Source organism: Scyliorhinus torazame, chromosome 1 (genome assembly GCF_047496885.1).
Source record: "Scyliorhinus torazame isolate Kashiwa2021f chromosome 1, sScyTor2.1, whole genome shotgun sequence".
Taxonomy (NCBI): Eukaryota; Metazoa; Chordata; class Chondrichthyes; order Carcharhiniformes; family Scyliorhinidae; genus Scyliorhinus; species Scyliorhinus torazame.
In genome coordinates, this window is record NC_092707.1 from 314,242,878 (window position 1) to 314,259,113 (window position 16,236).

General features: G+C 42.9%; 1 protein-coding gene across 3 annotated transcripts in view; it reads left to right on the forward strand.

Moving 5' to 3' along the window:
* The first annotated feature begins 7,290 nt into the window (after nt 1–7,290).
* mtif2 (mitochondrial translational initiation factor 2) overlaps nt 7,291–16,236 on the forward strand; it is a 73,780-nt gene continuing 64,834 nt past the window's right edge. Inside the window, exons 1-2 of one of the 3 annotated variants that reach the window (XM_072507848.1) lie at nt 7,370–7,453; nt 11,213–11,340. In XM_072507848.1, coding sequence (XP_072363949.1) covers nt 11,332–11,340 — 9 coding nt within the window. In that variant the 5' untranslated portion in view covers nt 7,370–7,453; nt 11,213–11,331. Of the gene's footprint in view, nt 7,521–11,212; nt 11,341–16,236 lie in introns of all 3 variants that reach the window. The other 2 variants (XM_072507849.1, XM_072507850.1) reach the window with 2 other exon arrangements.

Below are 16,236 nucleotides of genomic sequence, written 5' to 3' on the forward strand. Positions count from 1 at the left end.
TACAGTGGGATGACACTGCGTCATGGGCCCCGGTCGCCTATGCCTCGCGGGCCATGACCCCCACAGAACAGCGCTACGCGCAGATCGAAAAGGAGTGCCTGGGTTTGCTAACCGGAATAGACAAGTTCCATAACTATGTGTATGGTCTCCCCAAGTTTACCGTTGAGACTGACCATTGCCCCCTGGTCAGCATCATACATAAGGACCTGAACAAGATGACCCCTCGCCTCCAGCACATCCTACTTAAACTCAGGAGGTACGACTTCCAACTGGTCTACACCCCGGGAAAGGACCTTATCATTGCGGATGCCCTGTCTAGAGCAGTGAGCACACCGCCCGACTCGGAGGGGTTCGTCTGTCAGGTTGAAGCGCAGGTGGCCTTCACATCGACAAATCTGCCAGCCGATGACTCCAGTCTGGCCCGTATTCGCCGGTAGACTGCGGCTGACCCCCTTCTACAACGTGTGATGGGCCACATGACGGGAGGGTGGCTCAAAGGACAGTGCCCGCAGTTCTACAATGTCCGGGACGACTTCGCCATCATTGATGGTGTCCTTCTAAAGCTGGACCGGATTGTGATTCCACACAGCATGCATAAGCTGGTCCTCGACCAACTACACGAAGGCCATCTGGGGGTCGAGAAGTGCAGATGGAGGGCCCGAGAGGCGGTATACTGGCCGGGCATCAGTGATGACATTGCCAATATGGTGCTCAACTGCCCCACCTGCCAAAGGTTTCAGCCGGCGCAACCTCCTGAGACGCTTCAGCTCCATGACCTGGTGACGTCCCTCTGGGCGAAGGTGGGTGTGGATCTTTTTCACACGCTCGGCAGGGACTATGTCATCGTCATTGATTACTTTTAAAACTATCCAGAGGTCATACGCCTGCACGATTTGACATCGTCCGCTGTCATAAGGGCCTGCAAAGACACCTTTGCACGCCACGGCATTCCGATTACTGTCATGTCGGACAATGGGCCCTGTTTTGCGAGCCAGGAATGGTCTTCCTTTGCTGCTTCATATGGCTTCACACATGTGAGGTCCAGCCCTCTGCATTCCCAGTCCAATGGACAGGCGGAAAAGGGCATTCACATCGTCAAGTGGCTCCTCTGCAAGGCTGCTGCTGCCGGATCGGACTTCTGCTTAGCCCTGCTCGCCTATCGCTCGGCCCCACTAGCCAGTGGCCTCTCACCAGCCCAGCTGTTGATGGGTCGTGCCCTCGGGACCACTGTGCCGTCCATTCTGGTCCCCACAACCAACCATGCTCCAGTACTGCACAGGATGTGACAGCAGCGCGTTCGCCAGAAGGTGGCACATGACATACGGGCAACTGATCTTCCCGCCCTGGCGCCTGAGGACGACGTCCACATCCACCTACCAGAAGGTGGCTGGTCAGCACCTGCCGAAGTTCTCCAACGCGTGGCTCCCCGCTCGTTCCTGGTTCGCATGCCTGATGGCTCCATTCGCAGGTGCAATCGCCGGGCTCTTCGCCTGCTTCCACGCTCGCTGCGGGAACTTACACCGGTACCACGCCCTCCTATTTTTCCTGATGTCGACTTCGTGGAGCTTCCTGCCACCATGCCCATTCCGTCGTCGCCCGTGGCCAGGCCCATTCCTCAGCCGGTGAATCCTGACCCACCCTTGAGGCGGTCAACCCTAATTCGTCGCCCACCTACTAGGCTGGACTTATGAGCCTGTTTGAACATTGAACTCACTGATGTATCGTACCACTGTGTTAATATGTTTCTCTTTTTCCTTGTCGTTACAGGAGTTCGTTTTGATGTTTAACATTTCCACGTGTTTTGTTTATGGTACAACCTCGTTGCTATGTCGCACCTGACATCGCCCCTTGTATATAGTTTAGCCTCATGTACATGCTGTAGATATTGCACACACACATTCAGCTGCACTCAGTACACATCTCTATTTATAACCACATACATGGTTCTTGTAAAAAAGGAGGGATGTCATGATATTCAGGTGAACATCATGGTGCAAACATACATACATACTGATGGACAGATCAACGGACCAATCAATACACACACAACACCACAGCCAATCACAGGCAAGAGCATACACACTATAAAACGGGGAACACGACACTTCCCGCTCATTCCAGCAGGAGACAGCTCAGGGCACAGAGCTCACAGCAAGCCACTCAGACATCCGCCATGTGCTGAGTGCCACTCCAAGATAGTGTTAGGGATAGGTCCACAGATTCAAAGGTAATGAACGAACCACAGTAACCAGTTTACCATTGTAAATATTGTTAGTAATAAAACTGAGTTGTACCATCTGCAACCGTGTTGGTTCGTCTGTGTAGCAGAGCACCCAACACGACAGCTCCCAAATCTCAAAAGGAACCATCAGAAAGGAAGGAGTTGGGAATTGTAACTCCAGTGTGGTTCTCCTGCTCACCAAATGTGCAGAACACCAGCTTGTCATCACAAACATACTGTTCTGCCAAAAAGTTCAAGGCTTCCTGGAGACATCCAAGATCAAAGCACTAGCACATGATCGATTTTGTAATCGTCCACTCCCGAGACCAAAAGGATACCCTCATCACTGAAGCGATGACCAGTGCAGATAACTGCTGGACAGACCACCGACACATCCACTCCTCTATGTCCATCAAACTCCATCAGAAGCAGCGGAAGATTAAGAAACAGCTCAGAAAAAAGATTAACATTGAACGGCTTCAAGAGCCAAGCATGCTAGTGAACTTCCACCAATGTCTTCTAAAGGACCCGGGTTTGATTCCCAGTTTGGGTCACTGTCTGTGCAGAGCCTGCACATTCTCCCCGTGTCTGCATGGGTTTCCTCCGGGTGCACCGGTTTCCTTCCACAAGTCCCAAAAGACGTGCTTGTTAGGTGAATTGGACATTCTGAGTTCTCCCTCAGTGTACCCGAACAGGTGCAGTAATGTGGCGACGAGGGGATTTTCATCGTAACCTTAATTGCAGTGTATGTAAGCCTACTTGTGACACTGATAAAGATTATTATTATCATCCACAAGATGCACTGCAGTAACATGCGGCGGTTCCTTAGACAGCACCTTCCAAACACACCACCGCTACCATGTAGATGGACAAGAGCAGCAGATACCTGGGAACCCCACCACCTGGAGGTTCCCCTCCAAGTCACTCACCACCCTGACTTGGAAACATATCGCTGTTCTTTCAATGTCGTTAGCGCAAAATCCTGGAACTCCCTCCCTAACAGCACTGTGGGTGTACCTACACCTCAGGACTGCAGCGGTTCAAGAAGGCAGCTCACCACCAGGGATGGGTAATAAATGCTGGCCTAACCAGAAATGTCCACATCTCATAAATTAATTTTTAAAAATGCAACACCAGCATCAATGCCTGGAAGACCCTTTCTCAGGAACCTCCTGATTGAAGGGACACAATTCTTCAAGGTCACTGGAGAGTAAGAGGAGGCCCTGAAAAGGAACTTGAGAAAGGAATACCAGTGATCTAGAGTCCAAGGACTGATCCCACCACCTGGAAACATCTGTTCAGCGTGCAGTCGGAGATAAGGCTTTAGGATTGGGCTCATGAGCCATGGAACCCATGACCAGTAACACGGAGTTTGTTAAGTGGACTATCATACTCGTTAGCGAGTGATCGCTGAAGAAGACCATGGTATAACAGAGCTACCTTTTTAACCTCAGTTATTCAATCTGTTGCATAAGTCTCTCCATTAAATAATTTTTAGACTTAATGTCTAAGCTTGAATACTTATTGCTATTATTATAAAATCAATAAAAAAAGGTTAGTTTTGGGGAGACGGTGGAGTAGTGGTATTGTCACCGGACTAGTATTCCAGGGACTGGGTTCAGATCCCACCATGACATCTGGTGAAATTTGAATTCAATAAAAATCTGGAATTAAAAGTTTAATGATGACCATGAAACTATTGTCGATTGTCGTTAAAACCCATCTGCGTCAGCAATGTTCTTTAGGGAAGGAAATCTGCTGTCCTTACCTTGCCTAGACTGCATGTGACTCCTGATCCACAGCAATATGGTTGACTCTTAAATGCCCTCTGAAATGGTAGCAAGCCACTCCTTAGTTCAAGGATAATTTAGGATGGGCAATAAATACTGACCCAGCCAGCAATTTGTCCATGTCCCATGATTGGTTTGTTTGATGATTTGGCATTACATTGGCAAATCATTAACTGAGAAATTGGCTTTATCATACTGAGAAGTTGATATTATAAATGATAAATTAAATGATTTGTTTGATCTAAAATTATTTGTTATTTTCTCCTAAGCGCTACCTGGATGATAAATCTTACATTGTTCTTTACTGAGTAGTTTAATTGATTCATCTGTATCGCTTGATAAATTTCAAGGTATTGATCTTTCAAGGTGCTGATCATATTGTTCTTACAATTGTATAGTATAGATAAAAGTACGATAGTTGATTTTGTATGTATAGTTTTTCAGAATTTATTTGATAAAATGCTACATAGGTTTATTGTGAAACAAGAGACATAGTATTAAAGGATGTTTTGATAGAAAACTAGCTGTAGGAAAGAAAGCTCAGAAATGAACAATGCGTTTCAGGTGAGAGTGTTACTGTTTTCAAAATCTCTGTTTGGACCTATTTGTCTTTCTAGTTTCATGAGCCCAGGCATAATTAATTATGTAGAGGTTTTCTGATCACGACAAATTAAGGACATAATAAAAAATTAGCCAAATTGCAGGAAGGCATAGGCAAGGTGACAAAGAGGTGGAAAATGCAGTTCATTGTAGAAATCCAAATTACAAAATCTGACAGTACGGAAAGGTGCAATTCACCCATCTTGCCAGTGCATTTGTGAAAAACATGAGCAAACGAAAGTATACGCGAAAGGTAAGAGTCAGCTTTTTTTTTGGGGGGGGGGGGGTATTAATTACTTCACTGTTGGTTATCCCCATCTAGGAAGAAAACCATATAGACAGTACGGTGATGCAGTAGAGTGATAGGTTACAATTAGGAAGAAAGACTTGAAAAACGATGACAATTTTTCACTAGATTAGAAAAGGTTAAGGAGATCTAAAAGAGATTAGATTGGAGAAGATTAAGGGAACCTAATAGAGGTTTTCAGATTATGTAAAGTTTTAGACTGTAAATAGTGAAAGGTTGTTTCCAATGGACACTGTTAGGAAACTGAGGTGGTTTTATATAATCTATATTTGTATTTATGGGTATCAGAAATAAGGTGTAGCTTAAGCAAGTTTAAGACCATAAGTCATAGGAGCAGAATTAGGACATTCAGCCCATCAGTTCTGCTCCGCCATTCAATCAAGGCTGATATGTTTCTCATCCCCATTCTAATGCCTTCTCCCCATTACCTCTGATCCCCTTATTGATCAAGTTTAATTTTCTGTGTCTGTGTAAGAAAGGGTTGAAACTTTAGTTAGCTCATGTACCTGTATGTACCAATGTACCAATGGTACCTGTATGTTTGTGGGTTTTGGTTTAATTTCAAACTGTGTCTGCATTGTAATTAAAGGGTTTATGATGTGAACACAAACAGAGTTTAAAGAAAGACTATGCTTTTGCTTAGCAAGCAGGGGCCCAAACTGATATGCATAAGCACTTGTTCTTCAGTTGGAGCCAAATAACTCAGAAGAAAGCAATTCTCATTAACACTGGAGTAAGGGGCAGAGACCAAGTTGCATAAGCTAAATAACAGATAGTTCTAGAAACCAGAGAATGAAAAAAGTATGTCTGAAGAAGAAGTTAAGTAAATGGGAAAGGAACTGGAATCTGAACAAGGTACTGTTCACTGAAATTAAAGAAAGGAACAGAGAGAGGCTCCCAGTTAAAGATAGAGCTGAAAGATGCTGACCTGGTGAGGTCGGCTAGTGGGAAGCCAGATATCTGAAGTAATCCTAAGGTTAGTAACCTTAGTACATCCTGTGAAGCAGTGGTGTTCTGTTGGCATGGCTGGGTACCTGAGAGATTGTGTGGATGCTTGAATGCACGTGGCAATCAAAGGCAGAAGAATACTGAAAGAAGAGATTTAAATCTTGGAAGTGGATCCTTGCTGAATGGATCCAAGAGAAAGCGTAGTTTGGAAGAAGATTCTAAGGCGTGTTTTTCGAGAATGGAGTTTGGAAACATTTGTGTGGAAGTCGGAGTTCCAATGAGACCTGTTGGCTTGCAGTCAAGCACCTGGAGGGATTTGATGAGAAATCCACAGTAGTTGTATTGGGTGGCATCTGCCACTTGATTTCAGAGTGTGGTGTGTCTGACCACAGTTGGCCGGTTGGTTTACATGGACTGGGTATTTACTGAGAACATGAGAGCTTGATACATTCTGTAACTTGTGCTATCCTTAAAAATGTGTACATTTGTGAAGAGATGGCGTGAAGGAATATTGTATTATAGTCAATCTTTTCATGTTTAATTGATATTTTATTCTTTTGTTGAAAGATAATTAGTAGTCCTGCGACTGTTCATCCATGTCTCAGCAAAAAATACATGTTACAGTCTATTGAGCCAGGGTTTTACTATCTAGTAGTAACATCAGCTGGTTCGTAACAGCATTTTGAGAAAAAGGAGTCATGATCTGGAGCTTATCACTAGAAGAGTAAAGGGTGAAACTTGGAAGAAATGTGTTCATAGAAAATTATTAGAATAAGGAATGTTTTTACAAGAATATCTACTGGAGACAGAGGCATGACTTAATTTAAAAATGAATTTGAATGGAAAGGCCAAAAAGTAAAGGGAAAAGGTAGAGAAAATCATTGGCTCAGTGGATAGAAATAAGTTTTTATCAATTTTCAATTACTTTTTCTTGTTCCAGCCCTTTTGAAACCTTATCAATAAAACTGTAAAATTTATGACTCATTGTCTGAATGTGTTTCAGAATCATACTGAAGTAAAGAAATGATAAAGCACTACAAAGTGACAAATTCTGTTTTTATTGTTCCATCTATTTTATATGAACAATGTCGATGAATATTACTATACTATTCAACTGTAAGAGGGATCATAACAGGTCTTGACCTCATTAAAATAAAGATATAGCATCGTTCACGATCGTAGGACATTCCAAAGCATTTTTCAGCGAATAAAATATTTTTGAACTGTAGTCACTTTTAATGTTGGAATCGGTGCTGCCAAATTGTATACAGCAGGTCAACTATAAACCCCGGGCAGGCCTCCTTGACTAAATGGCAATTCCGAAAAACTCCGGAACTAATACTCCTTTACTAAGATGTCTATCCCTCTCGGCCACCGTCTCCTTTACTGACAAGGCCACCGATCGCGACCATCGAATAGAGTCTCCCGTACTACGATGGCCATCGATCTCGGCCATCGAACCCGGCTATCGATTAGCGTTTCCTTTACGAAGATGGCCGGGACTGACTTCATTCGTTTCCTACTGCTCAGCGGCGATGTGTATTGTGGGAACTAAAATGGCGGCTTCCAGACAATGAAGAGTGCCAGGTACCATTGCAGAAACATTGCTAATTAATATGGTTTGTAATCTAGCTCGTCAGCTGGACTCTGATGGGTAGGTAGCGGAGGTTAATAACATTTGGGGAAATGTAAGGAGAGGTCCCCGGGCTTTATAGTTGACCTGCTGTGTGCAATTCGGCCGGTAGTGCTGCTCCACCATTCGAACAGATCATGAATGATTATCTCCCTCAACACCATTTCCCCCTCACTATTCCCGTATCCTTACTGTCATTAGTTTTCAAATTTCTGACTTGAACATGCTCAATGATTGAACTTACACAGTCCCTGAGTTAGAGAATGCCAAAGATTAACCATCCTCTGTGATGACATTCCTCCACACCTCAGTCTTAAAAGACCTGCCCCTTACTCTGACACTTTTTTTGGTTCTAGGCTAACCGACCATTCGATCTACATCTACCCTGTCATGCCCCAAAAGAATTTTGTCAGTTTCAATGACATCACCTCTCATTCCTCCAAACCCGAGAATTCAGGGCCAGTTTCCTCAATCTCTCCTCATGAGACAATTCTACCTTCCCAGGAATTAGTTTGGTGAACTTCTGATCCACTCCCATAATGCCAAATGTGTTCTTAAAGGAGACCAAAACTGTATACATAATACTACAGGTGGGCTCACCAAAGCTCTATACGATTGCAGCAAGACATTTTTACGACTGATGTAGATCACTTAATATGATCATGGTTGATCTTGGGCTTCACCTCCATTTTCGTGCCTGCTCCCAATATCCTCCATTAATTTCTGGAGAGACACAAAAATATGTTTACCTTAGCCTTAAATATATTCAACGATGGAACATTCTATAATGTGTTTAGGGCCTAGAACATTCCATAACCCTCTGGGATAGAGCTTCAAACATTCACAATTTCTTCTCATCTCAGTCCTGAATGATTGGCCCCTTATCCTGAGATTGAACTCCCATGTTTTAGATTCCCTGCCCAATGGAAACAATGTCTCCTAACTAAGTTATTAATTAATATGGATTGTAAATAGCTGAGGCCCCAGCACTGAACCTTGTGGCACTCCACTATTCAGTGCCTGTCAATTTGAAAAAGCCTCATTTTTGTTCACTCTTTTTTTCCACACGTTAACTAATCCTCTAACCATGCTAATATATTATCCCCAAATCCATGAGCCCTTATTTTGCGCATCAACCCTTTGTACAGAACCTTATTGAATGCCTTTTGAAGAACTACATCTACTGGGTACTCTTTATCTAGCCTACTAGTTACATCCTCAAAACAATCTTAAGAAATTTGTCAAAGGGGATTCCCCCTTTGCAATACCATTTTGACTTATTCTAATGGTACTATGCTTTTCTAAGCTCAAAAGATTTCTTTAATAATAGATTCCAGCATTTTATCAACAACTGATGTTAGGTTTATAATTCAGTGTTTTCTCTTTTCCCTCATTATTTGAAAAGCGGTGTAATATTTTGTCAATCTGGTGGGACCATTCCTGAATTTAAGGAGTTTTGGAAAATCATAGATAGCACATCCACTATCTCTTCAGCTATCTCTCTTTCAGAACCATAGAATCATTACAGTGCAGAAGGAGGCCATTCAGTCTATTGAGTCTGCACCGACCCCCCGAAAGAACACCCCATCCAGGCCAACTCTCCCCGTAATCCCCATTACCCCACCTAATCTGCAATTTAGCATGGCCAATCACCTAACCTACACATCTTGGACTGTGGGAGGAAACCGGAGCACCTGGAGGAAACCCATGCAGACATGGGGAGAAAGTGTAAACACCACACAATCACCCAATGCTGGAATTGAACCCGGGTCCCTGGTTGTTATGGGGCAGCAGTGCTAACCACTGTAAAAGGAGGAGTAAGGATCATAAAGGACCAAAAATGAGTTTTACATATGGAGGCAGGGGGAATAGCTGAGGTATTAAATTAATACTTCACATTTGTGTTTTTGAAGGAAGAAGATACTATGGTGAAAGGGGAATTAATTCAGATGCTTAAGGGTTTAAAATTAATAAGGAGGTTAGACAGGCTGTCTATATTTAAAGTTGATAAGGCATCAGATAGAATGCATCCAAGGATACTGAGGGAAATTAACCATCATGATCTCACGCTCACATTTCTGTCCTCAACCTATGCAGTGTTGAGTCCAATGCAAGCTGCAGGAACAGTGCTTTATCTTCTGATTAGACACTTCACAGCCTTCTGGACTCGTTGAGTTTGACAACTTTAGATCATTAACTCTGTTCTCCATTTTGAATTTTTCTTCACCGAGTATCAGTTTGTATCTTGTTTTCATGTTATTGCTTTCATAGCTGACCTTTATTCTTCTATTAACACCTACTCTGGATCAGTGCTCTGTTTCCTCACTACTACCATTACCTCACCATCGCCTTTTGTTTCATGACTCTTTGTTATTTTTCTCTTCCTCCTTCTAACCTATCCCAACCTTCCCTTTTGTTCCACCTGATGCCTCCTATTATGCAAAATCATATTTCTACCTCTCTTCAGTTCCAAAGAAGAGTCATATTGGACTTAAAATGTTAACTCTGTTTTTCTCTCTCCACGGATGCTGCTAGACTGCTGAGTTTTTCCAGCATTTTCTATTTTGGTATAAGTCTGAGAGGAGATTGTTTTGAGGTATTCAAAATCATGAGGGGTCTGGGCAGAGAGGTAGGGAGAAATTGTTTCCACCGGTAAAAGAATTGAGAACAAGAGGACATAGATTTAAAGCAGTTGGGGTTACTGGGTTATGGGGATAGGGTGGAGGTGTGGGATTAGGTAGGGTGCTCTTTCCAAGGGCCGGTGCCAACTTGATGGGCTGAATGGCCTCCTTCTGCACTGTAAATTCTATTATTCTATGCAGCGAGGGATTAAGATCTGGAATCCACTACCTAACAGTCTGATGAAGGCATGTTCAATCAAGACATTCAATCGCTTCTCAGCCTTTTGGCTAAGATGAGTGTGGGATCAGGTGTAATGCCTGGATCTGGTACGTTTCTCTTGCGGGGACTATGAATTGGATTCAATTTGTATTGGTTTTTGGAGCAGGCAAGGAGCTAGATTAGCGGTTTGCCCCTCTGCAGACTCTGAGCTCTGGCTTTGTAACTCTGATAAAGTAATTTTTAAAAAAAATTAAGACATTCAAAAGAGAATTAGAAAATTAACAAAGTGCTGTCCGATCCCATATAACTGTGGACATTTTGTTTTGGGTTTTGCCAGTGTGGGCTTGTTGAGTATGGCCTGCATTCTGCCTATTACGAACAACTGAAGGATCATGCTGGTTTGAATCTGCAACTGGATAGCACTTGCTGAACAATCCTGAGTACGCTAATAGCTACAGTAGCAATCAACTTAACATAATCAATCAAACTCGTAACGTGGCTCATTTACGCTTGATAGAGAGACCTACATTCTTACAAAGGGACCTGTTCTTTGCAAACAAAAGGACTATGTTCAAACCGTACATCTTTTTTGAATAATGTAGGAGTTTGGGGAACCTATATTTCCCTGTTACTTGTGGTTGGTGACACCGCACCCAAACACAGTTAACTTGCCAGCCAATCTGTACCCTTTTTTGCTATTGTATAAATGATTATGATTGCTTGAAATTTGTCAATCCTGATAAGTGCCAGATTAAAAATTTCAGAGACATGTCTCTTTTTAACAATTATTGAAACTCATTAAAAATGGGAAACCAAGAGAGGAATTCTGATGATGGTTCACACCAGTGTTAACTTGTCTGCTCTTTCCATAGATACTGCTTGACCTACAGAGTGTGCCCAGTAATTCTTGTTTGTGAGTTGGAATTAATGGCATTTTTGGACTTTGCACATTCTCCCCGTTTCTGCATGGATATCACCCCACAACCCAAAGATGTGCAGGGTAGGTGGATTGACCATGCTACATTGCCCCTTAATTGGCAAAAAAGGAATTGGCTACTCTAAATTTATTTAAAAAAAGGAATTAATGGCATTTTTACTTTGAAGTGGGTATATTCTGGGATTCCTTCTATTTAGGTTGGTGATTTTGATCTTGAGTTTGAAGTAATGGAGTTCAAATCTATAGATGATGCTCAAATAGGAATTATAGCAAATAATTCTGCGAACTAAAGGATCTTGCATAGTGATCTTGATAAAATAGGAAGACTTACAACACCAGGTTAAAGTCCAACAGGTTTGTTTCGATGTCACTAGCTTTCGGAGCGCTGCTCCTTCCTCAGGTGAATCACCCCAGTCCAACGCCGGCATCTCCACATCATTGATAAAATAGGGGCAGGGACAAAATAGTGACAAATGGAAATCAATGTTATTAAATATAAGGTGGTACATTTTGGATACAAAATATAATATATATTCTTTGAGCTAGCTGTACCCAGCTCAACTGCCTAATGTTGGATGATGTGGAACAGCAGAAGAATTTCAGGGTTCAGGTTCACAAGACGTTTAGAACAACATCTCAAATGGACAAGGCTACTAATAAAGCTAAAAGAATGCTGCTTTTATGACAAGCGATAGGGAATATAAAAGTTGCGAGGTAATTGTGAATTTACATAAAATCTCAACAAGAGTAGTTTTGGACACCATGCTATATGGAAGATGTGGAGGCAGTAGAGAATGTGCAGTGCTCACTGAACTCAGGATTGAATATAATGTAAATGTTGCCACAGTCCCAGAGGACTATAGGCTGCTCTCCCTTTTGAGAGCTGACTGGTGGTGATTTAACCTGAGGGTCACTGCATCTCAGGTGGAGCTTTTGTGAATAACCTCAGCCAGTAAGGGAATTGAACCCGCACTATTGGCGTCGCTCCGCATCACAAACCAGCCATCCAACCAAATGAGCTAACCAACCATATACTTAGTGTTTGCTAGACCTGTTGGGGAGGGTTTAAGCTAATGTGGCAGGGGGATGGGAACCAATGCAGGAAGTCGGAAGGTAGTAAAACAGGGACAGAAACAAAAAGCAGTAAGGGGGAAAGTGTAAATCAGAGAAGCTATAGTGAAAAATCAAAAAGTGCGACAGTACAAGGTACAGTGACTGAGGGGAGCTCAGTGAATAGGCCCAGTAATACTAAAAGGAATAAAACGGGAAGTAAAAACATAAATGGTAAGCGTCGCGGCAGGTTGTTACATGAAGATATGGGTTCAACGACAAGGAAAATTAGGAGAAACGTTAAGAGGAAATATAACTTAGGAGAGGTTACTGATCAAGGTGTTAAGATTCAAAACAGAGGTATAAAAGCCAACATAGGTGTACTTTACCTGAATGCTCGCAGTATTCGGAATAAGGTAAATGAGTTGATGGCGCAAATCATCGTGAATGACTATGATTTAGTGATCATTACTAAACATGGTTAAAGGATGGTCATGACTGGGAGTTAAATATACAAGGGTATCAAACTATTCGGAAGGACAGAGTGGATGGCAAGGGAGATGGTGTGGATCTGTTATTTAAGGATGACATCCGGGCAATAGTAAGGGATGACGTCGGCGCTATGGAGGATAAGGTTGAATCCATTTGGGTGGAAATCAGGAATAGTAAGGCGAAAAAGTCACTGATAGGAGTAGCCTATAGCCACCAAATAGTAACATTATGGTGGGGCAGGCAATAAACAAAGAAATAACTGATGCATGTAGAAATGGTACAGCAGTTATCATGGGATTTAATCTACATGTCGATTGGTTTAACCAGGTCGTTCAAGGCAGCCTTGAGGAGGAGTTTATAGAATGTATCCGCGATAGTTTCCTAGAACAGTAGGTAATGGAACCTACAAGGGAACAAGCGGTCCTAAATCTGGTCCTGTGTAATGAGACAGGATTGATTAATGATCTCATAGTTGGGATCCTCTCGGAAGGAGCGACCATGGTGGAATATGGTGGAATTTAAAATACAGATGGAGGGTGAGAAGGTAAAATCAAACACTCATGTTTTGTGCTTAAACATAGGAGATTACAATGGGATGAGAGAAGAGCTAGCTAAGGTAGACTGGGAGCAAAGACTTTGTGGTGAAACAGTTGAGGAACAGTGGAGAACCTTCCAAGGATGAGAAGGGAGATTTAATAATGGCTGAGGAACTGAACAGGTTTTTTGGGTCGGTCTTCACAGTGGAAGACACAAATAACATGCCAGTGACTGATAGAAATGAGGCTATGACAGGAGAGGACCTTAAGATGATTATTATCACGAAGGAGGTAGTGATGGGCAAGCTAATGGGGCTAAAAGTAGACAAGTCTCCTGGCCCTGATGGAATGCATCCCAGAGTGCTAAAAGAGATGGCTAGGGAAATTGCAAATGCACTAGTGATAATTTACCAAAATTCACTAGACTCTGGGGTGGAAATTAGCAAACGTCACACCACTGTTTAAAAAAGGAGGTAGGCAGAAAGCGGGTAATTTTAGGCCAGTGAGCTTAACTTCGTTAGTAGGGAAGATGCTGGAATCTATCATCAAGGAAGAAATAGCGAGGCATCTGGATGGAAATTGTCCCATTGGGCAGACGCAGCATGGGTTCATATAGGGCAGGTCGTGCCTAACTAATTTAGTTGAATTTTTTAAGGACATTACCAGAGCGGTAGATAACGGGGAGCCAATGGATGTGATATATCTGGATTTCCAGAAAGGTGCCACACAAAAGGTTGCTGCATAAGATAAAGATGCATGGCATTAAGGGTAAAGTAGTAGCATGGATAGAGGATTGGTTAATTAATAGAAAGCAAAGAGTGGGGATTAATGGGTGTTTCTCTGGTTGGCAATCAGTAGCTTGTGGTGTCCCTCAGGGATCAGTGTTGGGCCCACAATTGTTCACAATTTACATAGATGATTTGGAGTTGGGGACCAAGGGCAATGTGTCCAAGTTTGCAGACGACACTAAGATGAGTGGTAAAGCAAAAAGTGCAGGGGATACCGGCTAGGGTCTGGCAGATGGAATACAATGTTGACAAATGTGAGGTTATCCATTTTGGTAGGAATAACAGCAAAAGGGATTAATATTTAAATGATAAAATATTAAAACATGCTGCTGTGCAAAGAGACCTGGGTGTGCTAGTGCACGAGTCGCAAAAAGTTAGTTTACAGGTGATTAAAAAGGCAAATGGAATTTTGTCCTTCATTGCTAGAGGGATGGAGTTTAAGACTAGGGAGGTTATGCTGCAATTGTATAAGGTGTTAGTGAGGCCACACCTGGAGTATTGTGTTCAGTTTTGGTCTCCTGACCTGAGAAAGGACGTACTGGTGCTAGAGGGTGTGCAGAGGAGATTCACTAGGTTAATCCCAGAGCTGAAGGGATTGGATTACGAGGAGAGGTTGAATAGACTGGGACTGTACTTGTTGGAATTTAGAAGGATGAGGGGGGATCTTATAGAAACACATAAAATTATGAAGGGAATAGATAGGATAGATGTGGGCAGGTTGTTTCCACTGGCAGGTGAAAGCAGAACTAGGGGGCATAGCCTCAAAATAAGGGGAAGTAGATTTAGGACTGAGTTTAGGAGGAACTTCTTCACCCAAAGGGTTGTGAATCTATGGAATTCCTTGCCCCAGCGAAGCAGTTGAGGCTCCTTCATTAAATGTTTTTAAGATAAAGATAGATAGTTTTTTGAAGAATAAAGGGATTAAGGGTTACGGTTTTCGGGCCGCAAAGTGGAGCTGAGTCCACAAAAGAGCAGGCTCGAGGGGCCAGATGGCCTACTCCTGCTCCTAGTTCTTATGTTATCAACTGACTATCGACAAATAGCTGGGATAGCGAATGAGCTCTACATGAAGACATTTCTTCTCGCCTCCATCCTAAATTTTCGATCCTGAGTGAATGACCCCTAATTCTAGACTTTTCAGCAAGGAAGAATTGTATGAGTTTCAATGAGGTCAGCTCTACACTAGAGTATATAGGCCCATTCTACTCAATCTCCCCTCATAGAACAGCTGTTCCATCTCAGGAATCAATCTAATGAGGATTGGACAGTCAAGTCACGAGGGAACAAAGGCATGGACTGAGGGTTTCAACAGCAGGAGAGCTGAAACAGGGCAGAGTTAGGCGATGTTACAAAGCTGGGGGTAGGTGGTATCTGTAGTATGTATAAATACGAAGAAACACTTGAAAAGTTGAAGTTCTTTTTGTTCGGAGATTGAGGTGATTTTATGGTGTTTAAAATATAGAATGGAATAGAATAGAAATAGAACATTTTCAGTGATTGAGGGTTCTCACAGTAGCACAGTGATTTGCACTGTTGCTTCACGGTGCCAGGGTCCCAGGTTCGATTTCTGGCTTGGGTTACTGTCTGTGCGGAGTCTGCACGTTTTCCCTGTGTCTGCGTGGGTTTTCTGCAGGTGCTCCTGTTTCCTCTCACAAGTGCCGAAAGACGTGCTATTCGGTGAATTAGACATTGCAGTGTTAATGTAAGCCTACTTGTGACAAACATTATTTATTAATTAGTTTAATTTAATTTAGAATCATAGAATCACTGCAGTGTAGAAGGAGGCCATTCAGCATATTGAGTCTGTACCCCTCCCTCCCCGAGAGAACATCCAGGCCCATGTCCCCTACCCATCCCCGTAACCCCACCTAATCTTGCAGGACACTAAGGGGCAATTTATCATGGCCAATCCACCTAACCTGCATGTTTTTGGACTGTGGGAGGAAACCGGAACACCCGGAGGAAACCTATGCAAACACGGGGAGAATATGCAAACTCCACACAGTCACCTGATGCCAGAATTGAACCCGGGTTCCTGGCGCTGTGAGGCAGTTACCATCATGCTGCCCAACACTTAAATGCAAAAGATTTGG